Source organism: Pristiophorus japonicus, chromosome 31, assembly GCF_044704955.1.
Source record: "Pristiophorus japonicus isolate sPriJap1 chromosome 31, sPriJap1.hap1, whole genome shotgun sequence".
NCBI classification, from domain to species: Eukaryota; Metazoa; Chordata; class Chondrichthyes; family Pristiophoridae; genus Pristiophorus; species Pristiophorus japonicus.
This window is the reverse complement of record NC_092007.1, coordinates 10,859,848-10,879,301: the sequence shown is the minus strand read 5'-3', so window position 1 is coordinate 10,879,301 and position 19,454 is coordinate 10,859,848. Positions and strand designations below refer to the sequence as shown.

General features: G+C 56.8%; 2 protein-coding genes across 2 annotated transcripts in view; both read right to left on the bottom strand.

Moving 5' to 3' along the window:
* The window catches only part of LOC139240339 (serine/threonine-protein phosphatase 2A 65 kDa regulatory subunit A alpha isoform-like), a 38,198-nt gene extending 28,029 nt beyond the window's left edge, over positions 1 to 10,169 (bottom strand). The window contains exons 1-3 of the mRNA XM_070868809.1: positions 10,050 to 10,169; positions 5,476 to 5,566; positions 3,166 to 3,266 (exon numbers count right to left, since the gene is read on the bottom strand). Coding sequence (XP_070724910.1) covers positions 3,166 to 3,266; positions 5,476 to 5,566; positions 10,050 to 10,133 — 276 coding nt within the window. The 5' untranslated portion in view covers positions 10,134 to 10,169. The remainder of the gene's footprint in view (positions 1 to 3,165; positions 3,267 to 5,475; positions 5,567 to 10,049) is intronic.
* LOC139240408 (chemerin-like receptor 1) overlaps positions 1 to 19,454 on the bottom strand; it is a 311,315-nt gene that overhangs the window by 180,111 nt on the left and 111,750 nt on the right. The gene's annotated exons all lie outside the window — the stretch shown is intronic.

The window sequence follows — 19,454 nt, the reverse complement described above, 5'->3', positions numbered from 1 at the left end:
GAGAGAGTGGGGGGGAGGGAGAGAGAGTGGGGGGAGGGAGAGGAGTGGGGGGGAGGGAGAGAGAGTGGGGGGGAGGGAGAGAGAGGGGGGGGGAGGGGAGAGAGAGTGGGGGAGGGGGAGAGAGAGGTGGGGGGAGGGAGAGAGAGTGGGGGGAGGGAGAGAGAGTGGGGGGGAGGGAGAGAGAGTGGGGGGGAGGGAGAGAGAGTGGGGGGAGGGAGAGAGAGTGGGGGGGAGGGAGAGAGAGTGGGGGGGAGGGAGAGAGAGTGGGGGGGAGGGAGAGAGAGTGGGGGGGAGGGAGAGAGAGTGGGGGGAGGGAGAGAGAGTGGGGGGGAGGGAGAGAGAGTGGGGGGAGGGAGAGAGAGTGGGGGGGAGGGAGAGAGAGTGGGGGGGAGGGGAGAGAGTGGGGGGAGAGAGAGAGTGGGGGGAGGGAGAGAGAGTGGGGGGGAGGGAGAGAGATGGGGGGGAGGGAGAGGAGAGGGGGGGAGGGAGAGAGAGTGGGGGGAGGGAGAGAGAGTGGGGGGAGGGAGAGAGGGGGGGGAGGGAGAGAGAGTGGGGGGAGGGAGAGAGAGTGGGGGAGGGGGGAGGAGAGAGTGGGGGGGAGGGAGAGAGAGTGGGGGGGAGGGAGAGAGAGTGGGGGGAGGGAGAGAGAGTGGGGGGGAGGGAGAGAGAGTGGGGGGGAGAGTGGGGGGGAGGGAGAGAGAGTGGGGGGGAGGGAGAGAGAGTGGGGGGAGGGGAGGGGGGGGAGGACGGAGAGAGAGCGAGAGGGAGAGTGGGGGGGGGGGGGAAGAGAGAGAGAGAGAGAGAGAGAGAGAGAGATAGTGGGGGAGGTGAGGGAGAGAGGGAGAAAGAGAGTGGGGGAGAGAGAGAGCGAGAGAGAGAGTGGGGGGGGGGTGGAGAGAGAGTGAGAGAGTGGGGAGAAAGAGAGAAGGGGGGGTGAGCGGGAGAGAGCGCGGTGGGGGAGGAGGGGTAAGAGAGCAGGAGGGGGGAGAAAGAACACTCCAGAAATGACTTTGTCCACACGTAGAAATTGAATTCCACCCGCCGCCCCCTCCTACCCCCGGGAATAAAACCGCTTCCAGCCTTTCTCACAAGATAGTGATTCAACTGAAACAGGAACAGGAGGAGGCCCATTCAGCCCCTCGAGGTTACACAGGAACAGGAGGAGGCCCCATTCAGCCCCTCGAGCCTGTTACACAGGAACAGGAGGAGGCCCATTCAGTCACTGGAGCCTGTTACACAGGAACAGGAGGAGGCCCATTCAGCCCCTCGAGCCTGTTACACCATTCCCTCAGGTACCTGCCCTACTGCATATTCCATGATGCCCTTACCCCACAATCATCTATCAGTCTCGGTCTTGAAAGCTCCAATTGACCCGCGGACTTGACAGCTTTTTGGGGGAGAGAGTTCCCGAGTCCCGCTGCCCTTTGTGTGAAGAAGTGTTTCCTGACATCACCTCTGAACGGCCTGGCTCGAATTTGAAGGTGACGCCCCCTTGTTCTGGACTGCCCCCCACCCGAGGGAACAGTTTCTCTCCCGATCTCCCCGATCCAATCCTTCAATTGTCTCAAACCCCTCGATCAGATCGTCCCTTAATCTTCTAAACTCGCGGGATCACAAGCCCAGTCTGTGCGACCGGTCCTCGGGATTTAACCCCTTTCAGCCCCGGGGTATCATTCTGGTGAGTCTGCATTGCTCCCCCTCCCAGGCCGATATATCCTTCCTGTAGGGCGGGGGACAGGTCTGAACGCAGTGGCTCCGGATGGGGGTCGAACCAGAGCTCTATACAAATGAAGCATCACTTCCACCTCGTTGTCTCAGCTGTGGCTCAGTGGGCAGCACACTTGCCTCTGAATCGGAAGGTTGTGGCTTCAAGTTCCACTCCAGGGACTCGAGCACGTAAATCGAGGCTGACACTCCCAGTGCAGTGCTGATGGGAGTGCCGCACTGTCGGAGGGGCGGTACTGAGGGAGCGCCGCACTGTCGGAGGGGCGGTGCTGAGGGAGCGCCGTACTGTCGGAGGGGCGGTGCTTAGGGAGTGCCGCACTGTCGGAGGGGCAGTACTGAGGGAGTGCCGCACTGTCGGAGGGGCGGTACTGAGGGAGTGCCGCACTGTCGGAGGGGCGGTACTGAGGGAGTGCCGCACTGTCGGAGGGGCAGTACTGAGGGAGTGCCGCACTGTCGGAGGGGCGGTACTGAGGGAGTGCCGCACTGTCGGAGGGGCAGTACTGAGGGAGTGCCGCACTGTCGGAGGGGCGGTACTGAGGGAGCGCCGCACTGTCGGAGGGGCGGTACTGAGGGAGTGCCGCACTGTCGGAGGGGCAGTACTGAGGGAGTGCCTCACTGTCGGAGGGGCAGTACTGAGGGAGTGCCGCACTGTCGGAGGGGCAGTACTGAGGGAGTGCCTCACTGTCGGAGGGGCGGTACTGAGGGAGTGCCGCACTGTCGGAGGGGCAGTACTGAGGGAGTGCCGCACTGTCGGAGGGGCAGTACTGAGGGAGTGCCGCACTGTCGGAGGGGCAGTACTGAGGGAGTGCCTCACTGTCGGAGGGGCGGTACTGAGGGAGTGCCGCACTGTCGGAGGGGCGGTACTGAGGGAGCGCCGCACTGTCGGAGGTGCCGTTTTTCGGATGAGACATTAAACCGAGGCCCCGTCTGCCCTCTCAGGTGGATGTAAAAGATCCCACGGCCACTATATGGAAGAAGAGCAGGGGGAGTTCTCCCCGGTGTCCTGGGGTCAATATTTATTCCTCAATCAACATAACAAAAACAGATGATCCGGGTCATTATCACATTGCTGTGTGTGGGAGCTTGCTGTGCGCAAACTGGCTGCCGCATTTCCCACAATACAACAGTGACCACACTCAAAAGGTACTTAATTGGCTGTGAAGTGCTTTGAGACGTGAAAGGCGCTATAGAAACGCAAGTCTTTCTTGTATCTTTCTTTGTATTCCAGACCCCCCCCCTCAAGCCTACTGCTTAAAAAACATTTCTTATTGCACCTGGCCACGAATGTTTCGTGGTTTCTGCAGCTGGACAGCTGCTGGATCTCTCTGTCGCTCCGTACCGCTCACCAGTCAATCCCCCCCGACGGGCCAGTCCGGAACACTTGGACGGGGAACGGAGGGGAAATGGGGGAAAGAAGTGTAAACGGCCGACGCCACATACCAGCAAGCAATTGACGTGCGTCGTGCCTCCCACAAGGGGTGTGAACGATCCCAGCTGTTCGGCCAAGGCAAGCAGCACCTCGTCCTCATCGTAGATTGTGTCTAGAGAATTGAACAAGGAAAGGATGTGTTTTTTTTTGTTCATTCATAACCCACCCAGAATGAAAACCAAATTGTCGGGGTTTTGTTTCTAGAGGGATAGAATTGAAAATCAGAAAATTTAATCTTAGACCTTGGTTAGACCACACTTGGAGCGCTGTGCACAGTTCTGGTCTCCATATACCTGGGTTAGACCACACTTGGAGCACTGTGCACAGTTCTGGTCTCCATATACCTGGGTTAGACCACACTTGGAACACTGTGCACAGTTCTAGTCTCCATATACCTGGGTTAGACCACACTTGGAGCACCGTGCACAGTTCTGGTCTCCATATACCTGGGTTAGACCACACTTGGAGCACTGTGCACAGTTCTGGTCTCCATATACCTGGGTTAGACCACACTTGGAGCACCGTGCACAGTTCTGGTCTCCATATACCTGGGTTAGACCACACTTGGAGCACTGTGCACAGTTCTGGTCTCCATATACCTGGGTTAGACCACACTTGGAGCACTGTGCACAGTTCTGGTCTCCATATACCTGGGTTAGACCACACTTGGAGCACTGTGCACAGTTCTGGTCTCCATATACCTGGGTTAGACCACACTTGGAGCACTGTGCACAGTTCTGGTCTCCATATACCTGTGTTAGACCACACTTGGAGCACTGTGCACAGTTCTGGTCTCCATATACCTGCGTTAGACCACACTTGGAGCACTGTGCACAGTTCTGGTCTCCATATTATAAAAAGGATATCGAGGCACTGGAGAAGGTTCAAAAAAGATTTACCAGGATGAAACCAGAACTGAGAGGTTATAACTATCAGGAAAGGCTGGGGCTCATTTCTCTGGAGAAGAGAAGGCTGAGGGATGAGCTGATGGAGGTGTTTAAGATTATGAAAGGGTTCGAGAGGGTAGACGTAGAGAAGATGTTTCCACTTGTGGGGGAGACCAGAACTAGGGGCCATCAATATACGACAGTCACTAATAAATCCAATGGGGAATTCAGGATAAACTTCTTTACCCAGAGAGGGGTGAGAATGTGGAACTCACTCCCACAGGGAGGGGTTGAGGCGAGGAGCAGAGATACATTTAAGGGGGAAGCTGGATAAACACATGAGGGAGAAAGGAATAGAAGGATATGGTGATGGGGTGAGATGGAGAGGGGAGGGAGAAGGCTGGTGTGGAACATAAACCCCGGCACAGAGCGGTGGGGCCCAATGGGCCTGTTTCTGGGCTGTGTTCTCAGCCGTGCCTCGGTGGGTAGCACATTCGCCTCAGAGTCAGAACGTTGTGGGTTCAAGACCCACTCCAGGAACTTGAGCACATTAATCTCAGCTAACACTCCAGTGTAGTACTGAGGGAGCGCCGCACTGTCGGAGGGGCCGCACTGAGGGAGCGCCGCACTGTCGGAGGGCAGTACTGAGGGAGCGCCGCACTGTCGGAGGGGCAGTACTGAGGGAGCGCCGCAGTGTCGGAGGGGCCGCACTGAGGGAGCGCCGCACTGTCGGAGGGGCAGTACTGAGGGAGTGCCGCACTGTCGGAGGGGCCGCACTGAGGGAGCGCCGCACTGTCGGAGGGCAGTACTGAGGGAGCGCCGCACTGTCGGAGGGGCCGTCTTTCGGATGAGAAACCAAGGCCCCGTCTGTCCCCTCGGGTGGATGTAAAAGATCCCACGGCAGCATTTCGAAGAACAGCAGGGGAGTTCTCCCCAGTGTCCTGGGGCCGATATTCATCTTTCAATCAACATAACAAAAACAAACAGATGATCTGGGCCATTATCACATTGCTGTTTATGGGAGCTTGCTGTGTGCAAATCGGCTGCCACGTTTCCCACATTACAACAGTGACCACACTCCAAAAAGTACTTGATTGGTTGTGAGGCGCTTTGAGATATCCAGTGGTCGAGGAAAGTGCGATATTAACGCGAGTATTTCTATTCTTTTGAATACTGTGTCCCACCTGTGACAGGGACTGTGGCTCTCATATTGGACTGTTCAGCCACCTGAGGACTCATTTTTAGAGTGGAAGCAAGTCTTCCTCAGTTCCGAGGGCCTGCCTATGATGATGATATCCCGCAGCTATTCGACCCAGGGGAGGGGGGCAGCTCAGAGGAACCATGGCCTCTGACCGGGAGAATGTCAGCTCCGAGGTCCCGCCAAGCACAGCACACGCAGAGACTGCCGCTATCCGTGCCTCCTGCGCGCCTCACCTGTCAGGAAGGGAAGCAGCTCGCTTCGTGTTCGCTCCACTCCCAGTGCCAGGGCAATGGTGGACAGCTTCTTGATGCTGTTGAGACGGAGCTGTAACAGGAAGAGAAGGTTAAGGATGGTCGCTGAGCTGCAACATCCCTGGCCCCGATTCCACACACAACCCTTTCCCGGACCGGGGATTATGGGGTGCGGTGTCGAGACCAGGCAGCATTACATTACAACATAAGAAATAGGAGCAGGAGTCGGCCATTCGGCCCCTCGAGTCTGCTCCGCCATTGAATACGATCATGGCTGATCTGATCTTGGTCTCAGCTCCACTTCCCCGCCCGCTCCCCATAACCCTTCACTCCCTTATCACTCAAAAATCTGTCTATCTCCACCTTAAATATATTCAGTGACCCAGCCTCCACAGCTCTCTGGGGCAGTGAATTCCACGGATTCACAAAGAAATTCCTCCTCATTTCCGTTTTAAATGGGCGACCCCTTACTCTGAGACTATGCCCCCTAGTTCTAGATTCCCCACGAGGAGGAAACATCCTCTCTGCATCTAACCTGTCGAGCCCCCTCAGAATCTTACACGTTTCAATAAGATCACCTCTCATTCTTCTAAACTCCAATGAGTTGAGGCCCAACCTGCTCAACCTTTCCTCATGTCAACCCCCTCATCTCAGGAATCAACCGAGTGAACCTTCTCTGAACTGCCTCCAATGCAAGTATATCCCTCCTTAAATACGGGGACCAAAACTGTGGCCTCAGCAATACCCTGTGAAGTTGTAGCAGGACTTTTCTGCTTTTATACTCGATCCCCCTTGCAATAAAGACCAACACCCCATTTGCCTTCCTGATCACTAGCTATACCTGCACAGTAACCTTTTGTGTTTCATGCACCAGGGCCCCAGGTCCCGCTGTACTGCATCATTCAGTAATCTCTCCTCATTGAAATAATCGAGCGTTGTGACCAACTGACGGACTGGTAAAGATCCTCGGGTACATTCAGGCCTGTCCCTCTCGCCTTCCATCGCCCTCCTGCTCCAGCACGTGCTGTTGCCTGGAATGGTAGGGCCCCAACGCTGCTCCTTCCGCTCCCCGTAGGCTGGGGGCTGCTCACACCCTACACCACAGTTATGAAGTCATAATAATTGTGCCGCTGTAGCACATCATCATCATAAGCAACCCCTTGGAATCGAGAAAGACTTGCTTCCACTCCTAAAGTGAGCTGTGAGGAGGACGCTAGGAGGCTGCAGGGTGACTCGGACAGGTTGGGTGAGTGGGCAAATACATGGCAGGTGCAGTATAATGTGGATGAATGTGAGGTCATCCAGTTTGGGGGCAAAAACAGGAAGGCAGAATATCATCTGAACGGTGACAGATTAGCAAAAGGGGAGGTGCAACGAGACCTGGGTGTCATGGTACGTCAGTCATTGAAGGTTGGCATGCAGGTACAGCAGGCGGTGAAGGCGGAAAATGGTATGTTGGCCTTCATAGCTAGGGGATTTGAGTATAGGAGCAGGGAGGTGTTACTACAGTTGTACAGGGCCTTGGTGAGGCCACACCTGGAATATTGTGTTCAGTTTTGGTCTCCTAATCTGAGGAAGGACATTCTTGCTATTGAGGGAGTGCAGCGAAGGTTCACCAGACTGATTCCCGGGATGGCAGGATTGACATATGAGGAGAGACTGGATCGACTAGGCCTTTATTCACTGGAGTTTAGTAGGATGAGAGAGGATCTCATAGAAACATATAAAATTCTGACGGGATTGGACAGGTTAGATGCAGGAAGAATGTTCCCGACGTTGGGGAAGTCCAGAACCAGGGGACACAGTCTAAGGATAAGGGGTAAGCCGTTTACGACTGAGATGAGGAGAAACTTCTTCACTCAGAGAGTTGTTAACCTGTGGAATTCTCTACCACAGAGAGTTGTTGAGGCCAGTTCGTTGGATATATTCAAGAGTGAGTTAGATATGGCCCTTACGGCTAAAGGGATCAAGGGGTACGGAGAGAAAGCAGGAAAGGGGTACTGAGGGAATGATCAGCCATGATCATATTGAATGGTGGTGCAGGCTCGAAGGGCCGAATTGCCTGCTCCTGCACCTATTTTCTATGTTTCTATGTTTGGTGGCTGAACAGTCCAATACGAGAGCCACAGTCCCTGTCACAGGTGAGACAGATAGTCGCCGAGGGAAGGGGTGGGTGGGACTGGTTTTCCACACGCTCCTTCCGCTGCCTGCACTTCACCTCTTCACGCTCTCGGTGTTAAGATTCAAAGAGCTCACCGCTCTCCCGGATGCACTTTCTCCACCAAGGCCGGTCTTTGGCCAGGGTCTCCCAGGTATCAGTGGTGATATCGCACTTTACAAGGAAGACTTTGAGGGTGCCCTTGTAACGTTTCCGCTGCCCACCTTTGGCTCGTTTGCCGTGAAGGAGCTCCGCATACAGCATTTGCTTGGGACGTCTTGTGTCTGGTGTGCGGACAATGTGGCCTACCCAGTGGAGCTGGTCGAGTGTGGTCAGTGCTTCAATGCTGGAGATATTAGCCTGGACGAGGACTCTGATGTTGGTGCGTCTGTCCTCCCAGGGGATTTGCAGTATCTTGCGGAGACATCGTTGGTGATATATCTCCAGCGACTTGAGGTGTCTTCTGTATATCGTCCATGCCTCTGATCCATACAAGAGGGCGGTTATTACTACAGCTGTGCAGACCATGAGCTTGGTGGTAGATTTGAGGCTGTAACACAATCACTGATAAATAAGCAGTTTCCTTTAAAACTACCACTCCAGAGAGCAGCACGTGCTGGTGCAGGAGGGCGACGACAGTGAAGAGGGAGGTCACCAAGATCTAGGTCGGTGATTGGAGCATCGGCAGGTACAGCAGGAGCGGCGAGGTCGGGGCGAAGGAGTGGCGAGAGATTGTACAGGGACGTGATCGGAGCCCAGGAGAGGTGCGAGTTCGGGGCCCAGAAGAGGCGAGGGCCCAGGAGCGGCGAGGGCCCAGGAGCAGCACGGGCCCAGCCCACACTGCGATACATGCGTGCATTAGGTCCGTGCAGCAGAGCTGGTCTCCAGTCGTCTTGGTTAACCCTTGCCAGTGGACCAAGACTTGGCTCTGTCAAGCCCGTGTGGTGGCTGGTGTGCAACGGCCTCGAGTGTATCACAACATGTCCACTTGATACCGCGGGATCTGCTGGGAGCGGCCAAAAAAAGCGGCTTAAAAACCCGTCAGTTTGGGGAACGAAATCTAGGAAATTTCTCTCCATCCCATCTAGGTGATGGTCCAGATCATCACTCTGGCCCCTGAATTCCCAGCAGCACCTGCCCTTCTGTAGGAGGTGATCTTCGCCCCAGCCAGAAACAGGTGCCGCTCTCCCGCTCGCGGGAATTCAGCGAGTCTGCATACGTCACACGAGAAGGCAGCCTGTTTCCGGGAGCTGCTGTTCTCCCGGGGAAAGCACCACCTCCTGACAGCTAACCTCGATCTGTCCTCGCACAACCTGAGATTGTCACCCCTGGTCCTCCCGAACCCATTTAGCTGGACCAAACTGTCGACTGGAACACAATTCACTCCCTTCATTATCTGATCAACCTCGGTCAGATCCCCCCCCCCCACACTACACTGGAGTCCCAACTCCTTCAGCCAAGCTCAATAACAAGGTGCTTTACACAAAGCAGCTTCCTTGCAATAGCAGGCTTCCCCCACCAGAGTGAAGGGCTTTCTCTTTAACTACCCGATCAAATCCGATCAGCACCTCAACACTCCCTCAACTCAACTCAACTCCCCCTCCTTCAACTCAACTCAACTCCCTCTCCCCTCCCTCTCCCCCTCAACTCAACTCCCTCTCCCCTCAACTCAACTCCCTCTCCCCTCAACTCAACTCCCTCTCCCCTCAACTCAACTCCCTCTCCCCCTCAACTCCCTCTCCCCTCCCCCTCAACTCAACTCCCTCTCCCCCTCAACTCAACTCCCTCTCCCCCTCAACTCAACTCCCTCTCCCCTCCCCCTCAACTCAACTCCCTCTCCCCTCCCCCTCAACTCAACTCCCTTTCCCCTCCCCTCAACTCAACTCCCTCTCCCCTCCCCCTCAACTCAACTCCCTCTCCCCTCCCCCTCAACTCAACTCCCTCTCCCCTCCCCCTCAACTCAACTCCCTCTCCCCTCCCCCTCAACTCCCCTCCCCCTCAACTCAACTCCCTCTCCCCTCAACTCAACTCCCTCTCCCCTCCCCCTCAACTCAACTCCCTCTCCCCTCCCCCTCAACTCAACTCCCTCTCCCCTCCCCCTCAACTCCCTCTCCCCTCACCTCCCTCTTCCCCTCAACTCAACTCCCTCTCCCCCTCAACTCAACTCTCTCCCCTCCCCTCAACTCAACTCAACTCCCTTTCCCCCTCAACTCCCTCTCCCCTCCCCCTCAACTCAACTCCCTTTCCCCCTCAACTCCCTCTCCCCTCCCCCTCAACTCAACTCCCTCTCCCCTCCCCCTCAACTCCCTCTCCCCTCCCCCTCAACTCAACTCCCTCTCCCCTCACCTCCCTCAACTCAACTCCCTCGCCCCTCCCCATCTCAACTCACTCCCCCCACCTGAACGTCGTCATTCCGCAGCTCGTCGATCAGGACGGCGATCGGGTAAAGCGACTCGTCTCCCACCGCCGACGAAGCCGCCATTTCGCCGCCTTTTTAGCCCCCACCCCACTGCCGGCACCGCCGCTGCGCACTGAGCACCTTTTCACCCACTGCCGGCACTGCTACTGCGCACTGAGCACCTTTTCACCCACTGCCGGCACTGCTACTGCGCACTGGGCACCTTTTCACCCACTGCCGGCACTGCTACTGCGCACTGAGCACCTTTTCACCCACTGCCGGCACTGCTACTGCGCACTGAGCACATTTTCACCCACTGCCGGCACTGCTATTGCGCACTGAGCACCTTTTCACCCACTGCCGGGTCCGCGAATGCGCCCCATGCCCAAGCCCTCCTTTGCCTTCCCTCCATTTTGACACCCATTGACCCTGACTCAAGGAATTGCTGTGGGGGCAAACCCCCCCGCAGCAGCCTTTCGTGGCCTTGGCACCTCCCCGAAGCGTTCCGCAGCCCACTGCTGTTTATTATCGAAGTGTGGTCCGTGCAGGGAGACGCGGTGGCCAATTTGTGCACAGCAAGCTCCCGCAAACGGCCAATGTGATAATGACCCAGATCGTCTGTTGGTTGAGGGATAAATATTGGTCCCAGGACACCGGGGAGAAATCCCCCTGCTCTTCTTCCCAATAGTGTCCATGGGATCTCTTACATCCACCATAGAAAGACGGCACCTCCGACACTGCCACAATCTCTCAGTACCGCCCCTCCGACAGTGCGGCATTCCCTCAGTACCTCCCCTCCGACAGTACGGCGCTCCCTCAGTACTGCCCCTCTGACAGTGCGGCACTCCCTCAGTACCGCCCCTCCGACAGTGCGGCATTCCCTCAGTACCTCCCCTCCGACAGTACGGCGCTCCCTCAGTACTGCCCCTCCGAAAGTGCGACACTCCCTCAGTACTGCCCCTTTGACAGTGCAGCACTCCCTCAGTACTGCCCCTCCAACAGTGCAGCGCTCCCTCAGTACTGCCCCTCCGACAGTGCGACTCTCCCTCAGTACTGCCTGTCCGATAGTGCGACACTCCCTCAGTACTGCCCCTCTGACAGTGCGGCACTCCCTCAGTACTGCCCCTCCGACAGTGCGGCACTCCCTCAGTACTGCCCCTCCGACAGTGCGGCACTCCCTCAGTACTGCCCCTCTGACAGTGCGGCACTCCCTCAGTACTGCGCCTCCGACAGTGCGGCACTCCCTCAGTACTGCCCCTCCGACAGTGCGGCACTCCCTCAGTACTGCCCCTCCGACAGTGCGGCACTCCCTCAGTACTGCCCCTCTGACAGTGCGGCACTCCCTCAGTACTGCCCCTCCGACAGTGCGGCACTCCCTCAGTACTGCCCCTCTGACAGTGCGGCACTCCCTCAGTACTGCCCCTCCGACAGTGAGATTGGCATGTTTACAGATGATGGGATTGTCAATCCTTTCCCAGTCCGTGTTCAACAGCTGGCAATCTGCTACAAAGTGTGGGTGGTAAGTCATAAATGACACCAATTCCATTTACGAGGTGTTACGAGCAGCAAGACAGATATGGTTGGTAAACAACTGTCCCTCAGGTTAACTAGGGATGGGAAATAAATGCCGCCCATATACTCACACCCTACACCTGTGTGCGCTGGTACAATCTTACAGCACAGAAGGAGGCCATTCTGCCCCTCGAGCCTGTGCTGGCTCATTGAGAAAGCCATCCAATTAGTCCCACTACCCCCTGCACTGTCCTCATATCACTTGATTCCCCAGAGCCCAAAAATCTCTCGATCTCAGCCTTGAATATACTCAACGACTGAGCCTCCACGGCCCTCTGGAGCAGAGAATTCCAAAGATTCACCACCCTCTGAGTGAAGAAATTCCTCCTCATCTCAGTCCTCAATGGCCGACCCCTTATCGTGAGACTATGTGACCCCTGATTCTAGACTCCCCAGCCCGGGAGAAACATCATCCCTGTCTCTACCCTGTCAATCCCCCTCAGAATCTTATATATTTTGATGAGATTACCTTTCATTCTTCTAAAGTGTCAGCTGTGGCTCAGTGAGTAGCACTCTCGCCTTTGAATCAGAAGGTCAGAGTTACAGTACTGAGGGAGTGCCGCACTGTCGGAGGGGCAGTACTGAGGGAGTGCCGCACTGTCAGAGGGACGGTACTGAGAGAGCGCCGCACTGTCGGAGGGCGGTATTGAGGGAGCGCCGCAGTGTCGGAGGGGCAGTACTGAGGGAGCGCCGCACTGTCGGAGGGGCAGTACTGAGGGAGCGCCGCACTGTCGGAGGGGCAGTACTGAGGGAACGCCGCCCTGTCGGAGGGGCAGTACTGAGGGAGCGCCGCACTGTCGGAGGGGCAATACTGAGGGAGCGCCGCACTGTCGGAGGGGCAGTACTGAGGGAACGCCGCCCTGTCGGAGGGGCGGTACTGAGGGAGCGCCGCACTGTCGGAGGGGCAGTACTGAAGGAACGCCGCCCTGTCGGAGGGGCAGTACTGAGGGAGCGCCGCACTGTCGGAGGGGCGGTACTGTGGGAGCGCCGCACTGTCGGAGGGGCAGTACTGAGGGAGCACCGCACTGTCGGAGGGGCAGTACTGTGGGAGCGCCGCACTGTCGGAGGGGCAGTACTGAGGGAGCACCGCACTGTCGGAGGGGCAGTACTGAGGGAGCGCCGCCCTGTCAAAGGTGGCGTCTTTCGAATGAGACGTTAAAGCAAGGCCCCGTCTGCCCTCTTTTGAAGAAGTTCAGGGGAGTTCTCCCGGGTGTCCTGGGACCAATATTTATCCCTCAACTAACATCACTAAAAACAGATGATCTGGGTCATTATCACAGTGCTGTTTGAGGGAGCTTGCTGAGTGCAATTTGGTTGCCTTGTTTCTTACATTGTAACAGTGAGCACACTTCAAAAAAAGTTCCTGATTGGCTGTGAGGCGCGTTGGGATGTCCTGAGGTGGCGAAAGCTGTTATAGACATGCAAGTCTGTCTTTCTTTAAACTCCAGAGTATAGACCCAATTTACTCAATCTCTCCAAATAGGACAACCCTCTCATCCCAGGAATCAGTCTCGTCAAATTGAGAGCAGCAAACTCCAACACGGCCCCAGGAATCAGGAGAAACTATTCGTGTCTATTTCAATTAGGTTACAGAAGCATTGCTATCATACAGTGCGCTCTAGTGTAAATATTTGCGACCTTTATTTCAGTGTACCTGGCTGATGAACACACTCACAAAACCAGTATAACAGCTTTTATGATGACTGAAGTGACATTTCCCTTTTTACAAGCTAAGCAATATATTTAAATCACTCGTTAGGACAATAAAAGGACTGGGAAATCGGAGCAGATTTCACAATTCAATTCTTCCATGCAGCATGTCCGATCTACAGCCCTCCCTCAGTACATCCCCCTCTCCCCGACAGTGCAGCGCTCCCTCAGTACTGCCCCTCCGACAGTGCGGCGCTCCCTCAGTACTGCCCCTACGACAGTACTGAGGGAGTGCCGCACTGTCGGAAGGCCAGTACTGAGGGAGTGCTGCACTGTTGGAGGGGCAGTACTGAGGGAGCGCCGCACTGTCGGAGGGACAGTACTGAGAGAGCGCTGCACTTTCAGAGGGTCAGTACTGAGGGACCACCGCAGTTTTGGAGGGGCAGTACTGAGGGAGCGTCGCAGTGTTGGAGGGGAAGCACTGAGGGAGAACCGCACTTTCGGAGGGGCAGTACTGAGGGAGCACCGCACTGTTCGAGGGTCAGTACTGAGGGAGTGTCGCACTGTCGGAGGGGCAGTACTGAGGGAGTGCCGCACTGTCGGAGGGGCAGTACTGAGGGAGTGCCGCACTGTCGGAGGGCCAGTACTGAGGGAGTGCCGCACTGTCGGAGGGGCGGTACTGAGGGAGCACCGCACTTTCGGAGGGGCAGTACTGAGGGAGCGCCGCTCTGTCGGAGGGGTGGTACTGAGGGAGCACCGCACTTTCGGAGGGGCAGTACTGAGGGAGCATCGAACTGTTGGATGGGCAGTACTGAGGGAGCATCGAACTGTTGGAGGGGCAGTACTGAGGGAGTGCCGCACTGTCGGAGGGGCAGCACTGAGGGAGCGCCGCACTGTCGGGGGGACAGTACTGAGTGAGCACCGCACTATTGGAGGGTCAGTACTGAGGGAGCGATGACCTGTCGAGGGGCAGTACTGAGGGAGCGCTGCACTGTCGGAGGGGCAGTACTGAGGGAGTGCCGCACTGTCGGAGGGGCAGTACTGAGGGAGCGCTGCACTGTCGGAGGGGCAGCACTGAGGGAGCGTCGCACTGTCGGAGGGGCAGTACTGAGGGAGCATCGCACAGTGGGAGGGGCAACACTGAGGGAGCGCCGCACTGTCGGAGGGGCGGTACTGAGGGAGCGCCGCACTGTCAGAGGGGCAGTACTGAGGGAGCAACGAACTGTCGGAGGGGCAGTACTGAGGGTGCGCCGCACTGTTGGAGAGGCAGTACTGAGGGAGCACCGCACTTTCGGAGGGGCAACGCTGAGGGAGCACTGCACTGTTGGAGGGTCAGTACTGTGGGAGCGATGAACTGTCGGAGGGTCAGTATTGTGGGAGCGATGAACTGTCAGAGGGGCAGCACTGAGGGAGCACCGCACTTTCTGAGGGGCAGTACTGAGGGAGCGTCGAACTATCGGAGGGGCAGTGCTGAGGGAGCGCCGCACTGTCGGAGGGGAAGCAGTGAGGGAGCACCGCACTTTCGGAGGGGCAGTACTGAGGGAGCACTGCACTGTTGGAGGGTCAGTACTGAAGGAGCGTCGCACTGTCGGAGGGGCAGTACTGAGGGAGCACCGTAATTTCGGAGGGGCAGTACTGAGGGAGCGTCGCACTGTCGGAGGGGCAGCACTGAGGGAGCTCCGCACTTTTGGAGGGGCAGTACTGAGGGAGCACCGCACTGTCGAAGGGGCAGTACTGTGGGACCGATGGACTGCCAGAGGGGCGGTATTGAGGGAGCGTCGCACTGTCGGAGGGGCAGCACTGAGGGAGCACCGCACTTTCGGAGGAGCAGCACTGAGTGAGCGATGAACTGTCGAACTGGCAGTGCTGAGGGAGCGTCGCACTGTCGGAGGGGCAGTACTGAGGGAGTGCCGCACTTTCGGCGGGGCAGTACTGAGGGAGTGCCGCACTGTCGGAGGGGCAGTACTGAGGGAGCGCCGCACTGTCGGAGGGGCAGTACTGAGGGAGCGCCGCACTGTCGGAGGGGCAGTACTGAGGGAGCGCCGCACTGTCGGAGGGGCAGTACTGAGGGAGCGTCGCACTGTCGGAGGGGCAGTACTGAGGGAGCGCCGCACTGTCGGAGGGGCAGTACTGAGGGAGCGCCGCACTGTCGGAGGGGCAGTACTGAGGGAGCGTCGTACTGTCGGAGGGGCAGTACTGAGGGAGTGTCGCACTGTCGGAGGGGCAGCACTGTGGGAGCACCGCACTGTCGGAGGGGCAGTACTGAGGGAGCACTGCACTGTCGGAGGGGCAGTATTGAGGGAGCGCCGCACTGTCGGAGGGGCAGTACTGAGGGAGCGTCGCACTGTCGGAGGGGCAGTATTGAGGGAGTGCCGCACTGTCGGAGGGGCAGTACTGAGGGAGCGTCGCACTGTTGGAGGGGCAGTACTGAGGGAGCGTCGCACTGTCGGAGGGGCAGCACTGTGGGAGCACCGCACTGTCGGAGGGGCAGTACTGAGGGAGCACTGCACTGTCGGAGGGGCAGTACTGAGGGAGCGCCGCACTGTCGGAGGGGCAGTACTGAGGGAGCGTCGCACTGTCGGAGGGGCAGCACTGTGGGAGCACCACACTTTCGGAGGGGCAGTACTGAGGGAGCACCACACTTTCGGAGGGGCAGTACTGAGGGAGCGCCGCACCTTCGGAGGGGCAGTACTGAGGGAGCGCCGCACCTTCGGAGGGGCAGTACTGAGGGAGCACCACACTTTCGGAGGGGCAGTACTGAGGGAGCGCCGCACCTTCGGAGGGGCAGTACTGAGGGAGCGTCGCACTGTCGGAGGGGCATCACTGTGGGAGCACCACACTTTCGGAGGGGCAGCACTGTGGGAGCACCACACTTTCGGAGGGGCAGTACTGCCGGACTGTTGATGATCGGGTTAACAAAGATTTTGCTGAGCGTGAGTTAAGGACAGAGTGATTGATTGCATCCTGCAGTAATGTATTTACACAAGAGTTGGGCGAAGAACAAAGAAACGTTTACAACATTGACTGCCCCTCCCATGGATTGGCGCAGGTTCTGATCACAGTCCAGCAAAGTCATTGTGAGATCGGAGGAGTGGCACATTGTCAGCGGAACAACCCTCCGATGAGGTAGTAGGCAACATTCGATTCGAAACTTCCCGGGGAGAAGGACGCGGGCGATATCCTGGGAATCGGCTCCGACGTGGGGATACCGTGAGAGACTGCCGACAGTCAGAACATTGAGAGAAGATTCGGTAAATAAATGGCCTGGATTTTCGGTTGTCTAACTCCTCAGTTAGTGGCCAGAGGGGGCGTTAATGGGAGCCTTTGAGGTGGTCGGCCAGCTTGTTATTGATGGCGAAACCAACTCTGTGAAGGCGGCATTCTTCCTCTGGTTTCCCTGTCCAGAAGAAGGTGTAACTTCCACTTTGTTCCATGAGCTGGCCTTCCCCTGCCCGCCGAGTCTTGCTTCGGGCAACGATGTCGACATCAAAGCGTCTCAAGTTCCCGGGCAACTATAGCAGTGCGGCGTTCCGGCCTGTCGCTGTTGGAGTTGTCCATGAGGGTCCTGATGTTCCAGGTCCCGAACGCGACGTTAACAAAGTGGAAGATGCCTGTGCGTGAGTTCTTTTAACGTGGGGTGGCCGTTGCACACAGCAACCACACGGGCTTAGCTGAGCAAGGTCTTGATCCAGTGGCAAGGGGGTCCAAGACGACTAGAGACCAGGCTCTGCTGTGTGGGCCTAGTTATCTACGGCGAGATATTGGCCGCAGGCTCGGCACTGATTAGCACCCCGACCGAAAATTCATTAGTTGTCCTGCGGATATGTGTTCGGAAGCTCATTTCAGGGTCAAATACGACACCAAGGTTGTGAACAGTGTGGTTAACAAGAGATTTAATACTGGCGTTCAAAATTATACGGAGTTTGATGGAGTAGATCGACAAAAAACTGTTTCCAGGGGCAGGAGGATTGGTAACCAGAGGGACAGAGATTGAAGATAATCGGCAAAAGAACCAGAAGGGGATAGACTGGATGCGGGGAGGATGTTTCCCCGGGGCTGGGAAGCCTCGAACCAGGGGTCACACAGTCTCAGGATACGGGGGGAGGAAATTTAGGCCCGAGATGAGGAGAAACGTTCTCACTCAGAGGCTGGTGAACCTGTGGAATTCTCTACCACAGGAGGCTGTGGAGGCCAAGGCACTGAATATATTTAAGAGGGAGACAGATAGATTCCTAGAAACAAAAGGCATCAAAGGGTATGGGGAAAAAGCGGGAATATGACGTTGAGATAGAGGAGCAGCCATGATCATATCGAATGGTGGTGCAGGCTCGAGGGGCCGAATGGCCTACTCCTGCTGCAATTTTCTATGTTTCGGTGAGGAGAATGTTTTTAACGCAGCGAGTTGTTGTGATTGGGGAACGCGCTGCCTGAAAGGTCGGTCGGAGCAGATTCAATCGTGACTTTCAAATGGGGGAGTTGGGTAAATACTGGAAGGGGAAAATGTGCCCGGCTGCGGGGGAAGAGCAGGGGGGGGGGAGTGGGGCTGATTGGGGTCGCTCTGTCACAGAGCCGGCACAGCACGGGCTCGATGGGCCCAGTGGCCTCCTCCTGTATGCTGTGTGATTGTAAATCTCCGCTCTAAGGCCGGAAACTAGCGACGAAGGAAAGAACGATTCACAATTGCTGACGGCGTGGAGCTTATACTGCAAAGCTTCAATTCAGTGAGGCTCATATGGGGGAGCTTGGGTACAAAGTTCAACACGGTGTCACCGGATTATCGGTTCACTGCTTGTGATGGATTGGAAAGCCCTGCATGTCCCAAAAACTGGTGCGCCACAATCAGGAAAGGCTGAACAAGCTGTGGCTCTTTTCTCTCAAAAAGAGAAAACTGAGGGGTGACCTGATAGAGGCCACCAAGGTTATGAAAGAGTTCAATAGGCTAGACGTAGACAAGATGTTTCCACATGTGGGCCGAGACCAGAACTCGGGGCCATCAATATACGACAGTCACCAATAAATCCAATGGAGAATTCAGGAGAAACTTCTTTACCCAGAGAGGGGTGAGAATGTGGAACTCGCTTCCACAGGGAGGAGTTGAGGCGAATAGCAGAGATACATTTAAGGGAAGCGAGAGAGAGAGACTGTTCCCTCTGGTGGTGGGGAGCCCAGGACAAGGGGCGGAACCCTAAAACTCGAGCCAGGCCATTCGGGGGTGATGTCAGGAAGCACTTCTTCTCACGAAGGGCAGCGGGAATCTGCAACTCTCTCCCGCAGAAAGCTGTCGAAGTTGGGGGTGCAATTCGAGCTTTCAAAACAGAGATGGATAGATTTATAATGGGTAAGGGTATGAAGCGTTACAGAACCAAGGTGGGTAGATGGCATAAAGACACAGATCAGCCACGATCTAACTGAATGGTGGAACAGGCTCGAGGGGCTGAATGGGCCTCCTCCTGGTCCTGTGTAACAGGCTCGAGGGGCTGAATGGGCCTCCTCCTGTTCCTGTGTAACGGGCCCGAGGGGCTGAATGGGCCTCCTCCTGTTCCTGTGTAACAGGCTCGAGGGGCTGAATGGGCCTCCTCCTGTTCCTGTGTTACAGGCTTGAGGGGCTGAATGGGCCTCCTCCTGTTCCTGTGTTACAGGCTCGAGGGGCTGAATGGGCCTCCTCCAGTTCCTGTGTAACAGGCTCAAGGGGCTGAATGGGCCTCCTCCTGTTCCTGTGTTACGGGCTCGAGGGGCTGAATGGGCCTCCTCCTGTTCCTGTGTAACAGGCTCGAGGGGCTGAATGGGCCTCCTCCTGTTCCTGTGTAACGGGCCCGAGGGGCTGAATGGGCCTCCTCCTGTTCCTGTGTAACAGGCTCGAGGGGCTGAATGGGCCTCCTCCTGTTCCTGTGTAACAGGCTCGAGGGGCTGAATGGGCCTCCTCCTGTTCCTGTGTAACAGGCTTGAGGGGCTGAATGGGCCTCCTCCTGTTCCTGTGTTACAGGCTTGAGGGGCTGAATGGGCCTCCTCCTGTTCCTGTGTAACAGGCTCGAGGGGCTGAATGGGCCTCCTCCTGTTCCTATGTAACGGGCTTGAGGGGCTGAATGGGCCTCCTCCTGTTCCTGTGTAACGGGCTTGAGGGGCTGAATGGGCCTCGTCCTGTTCCTATGTAACATAGAAACATAGAAACATAGAAAATAGGTG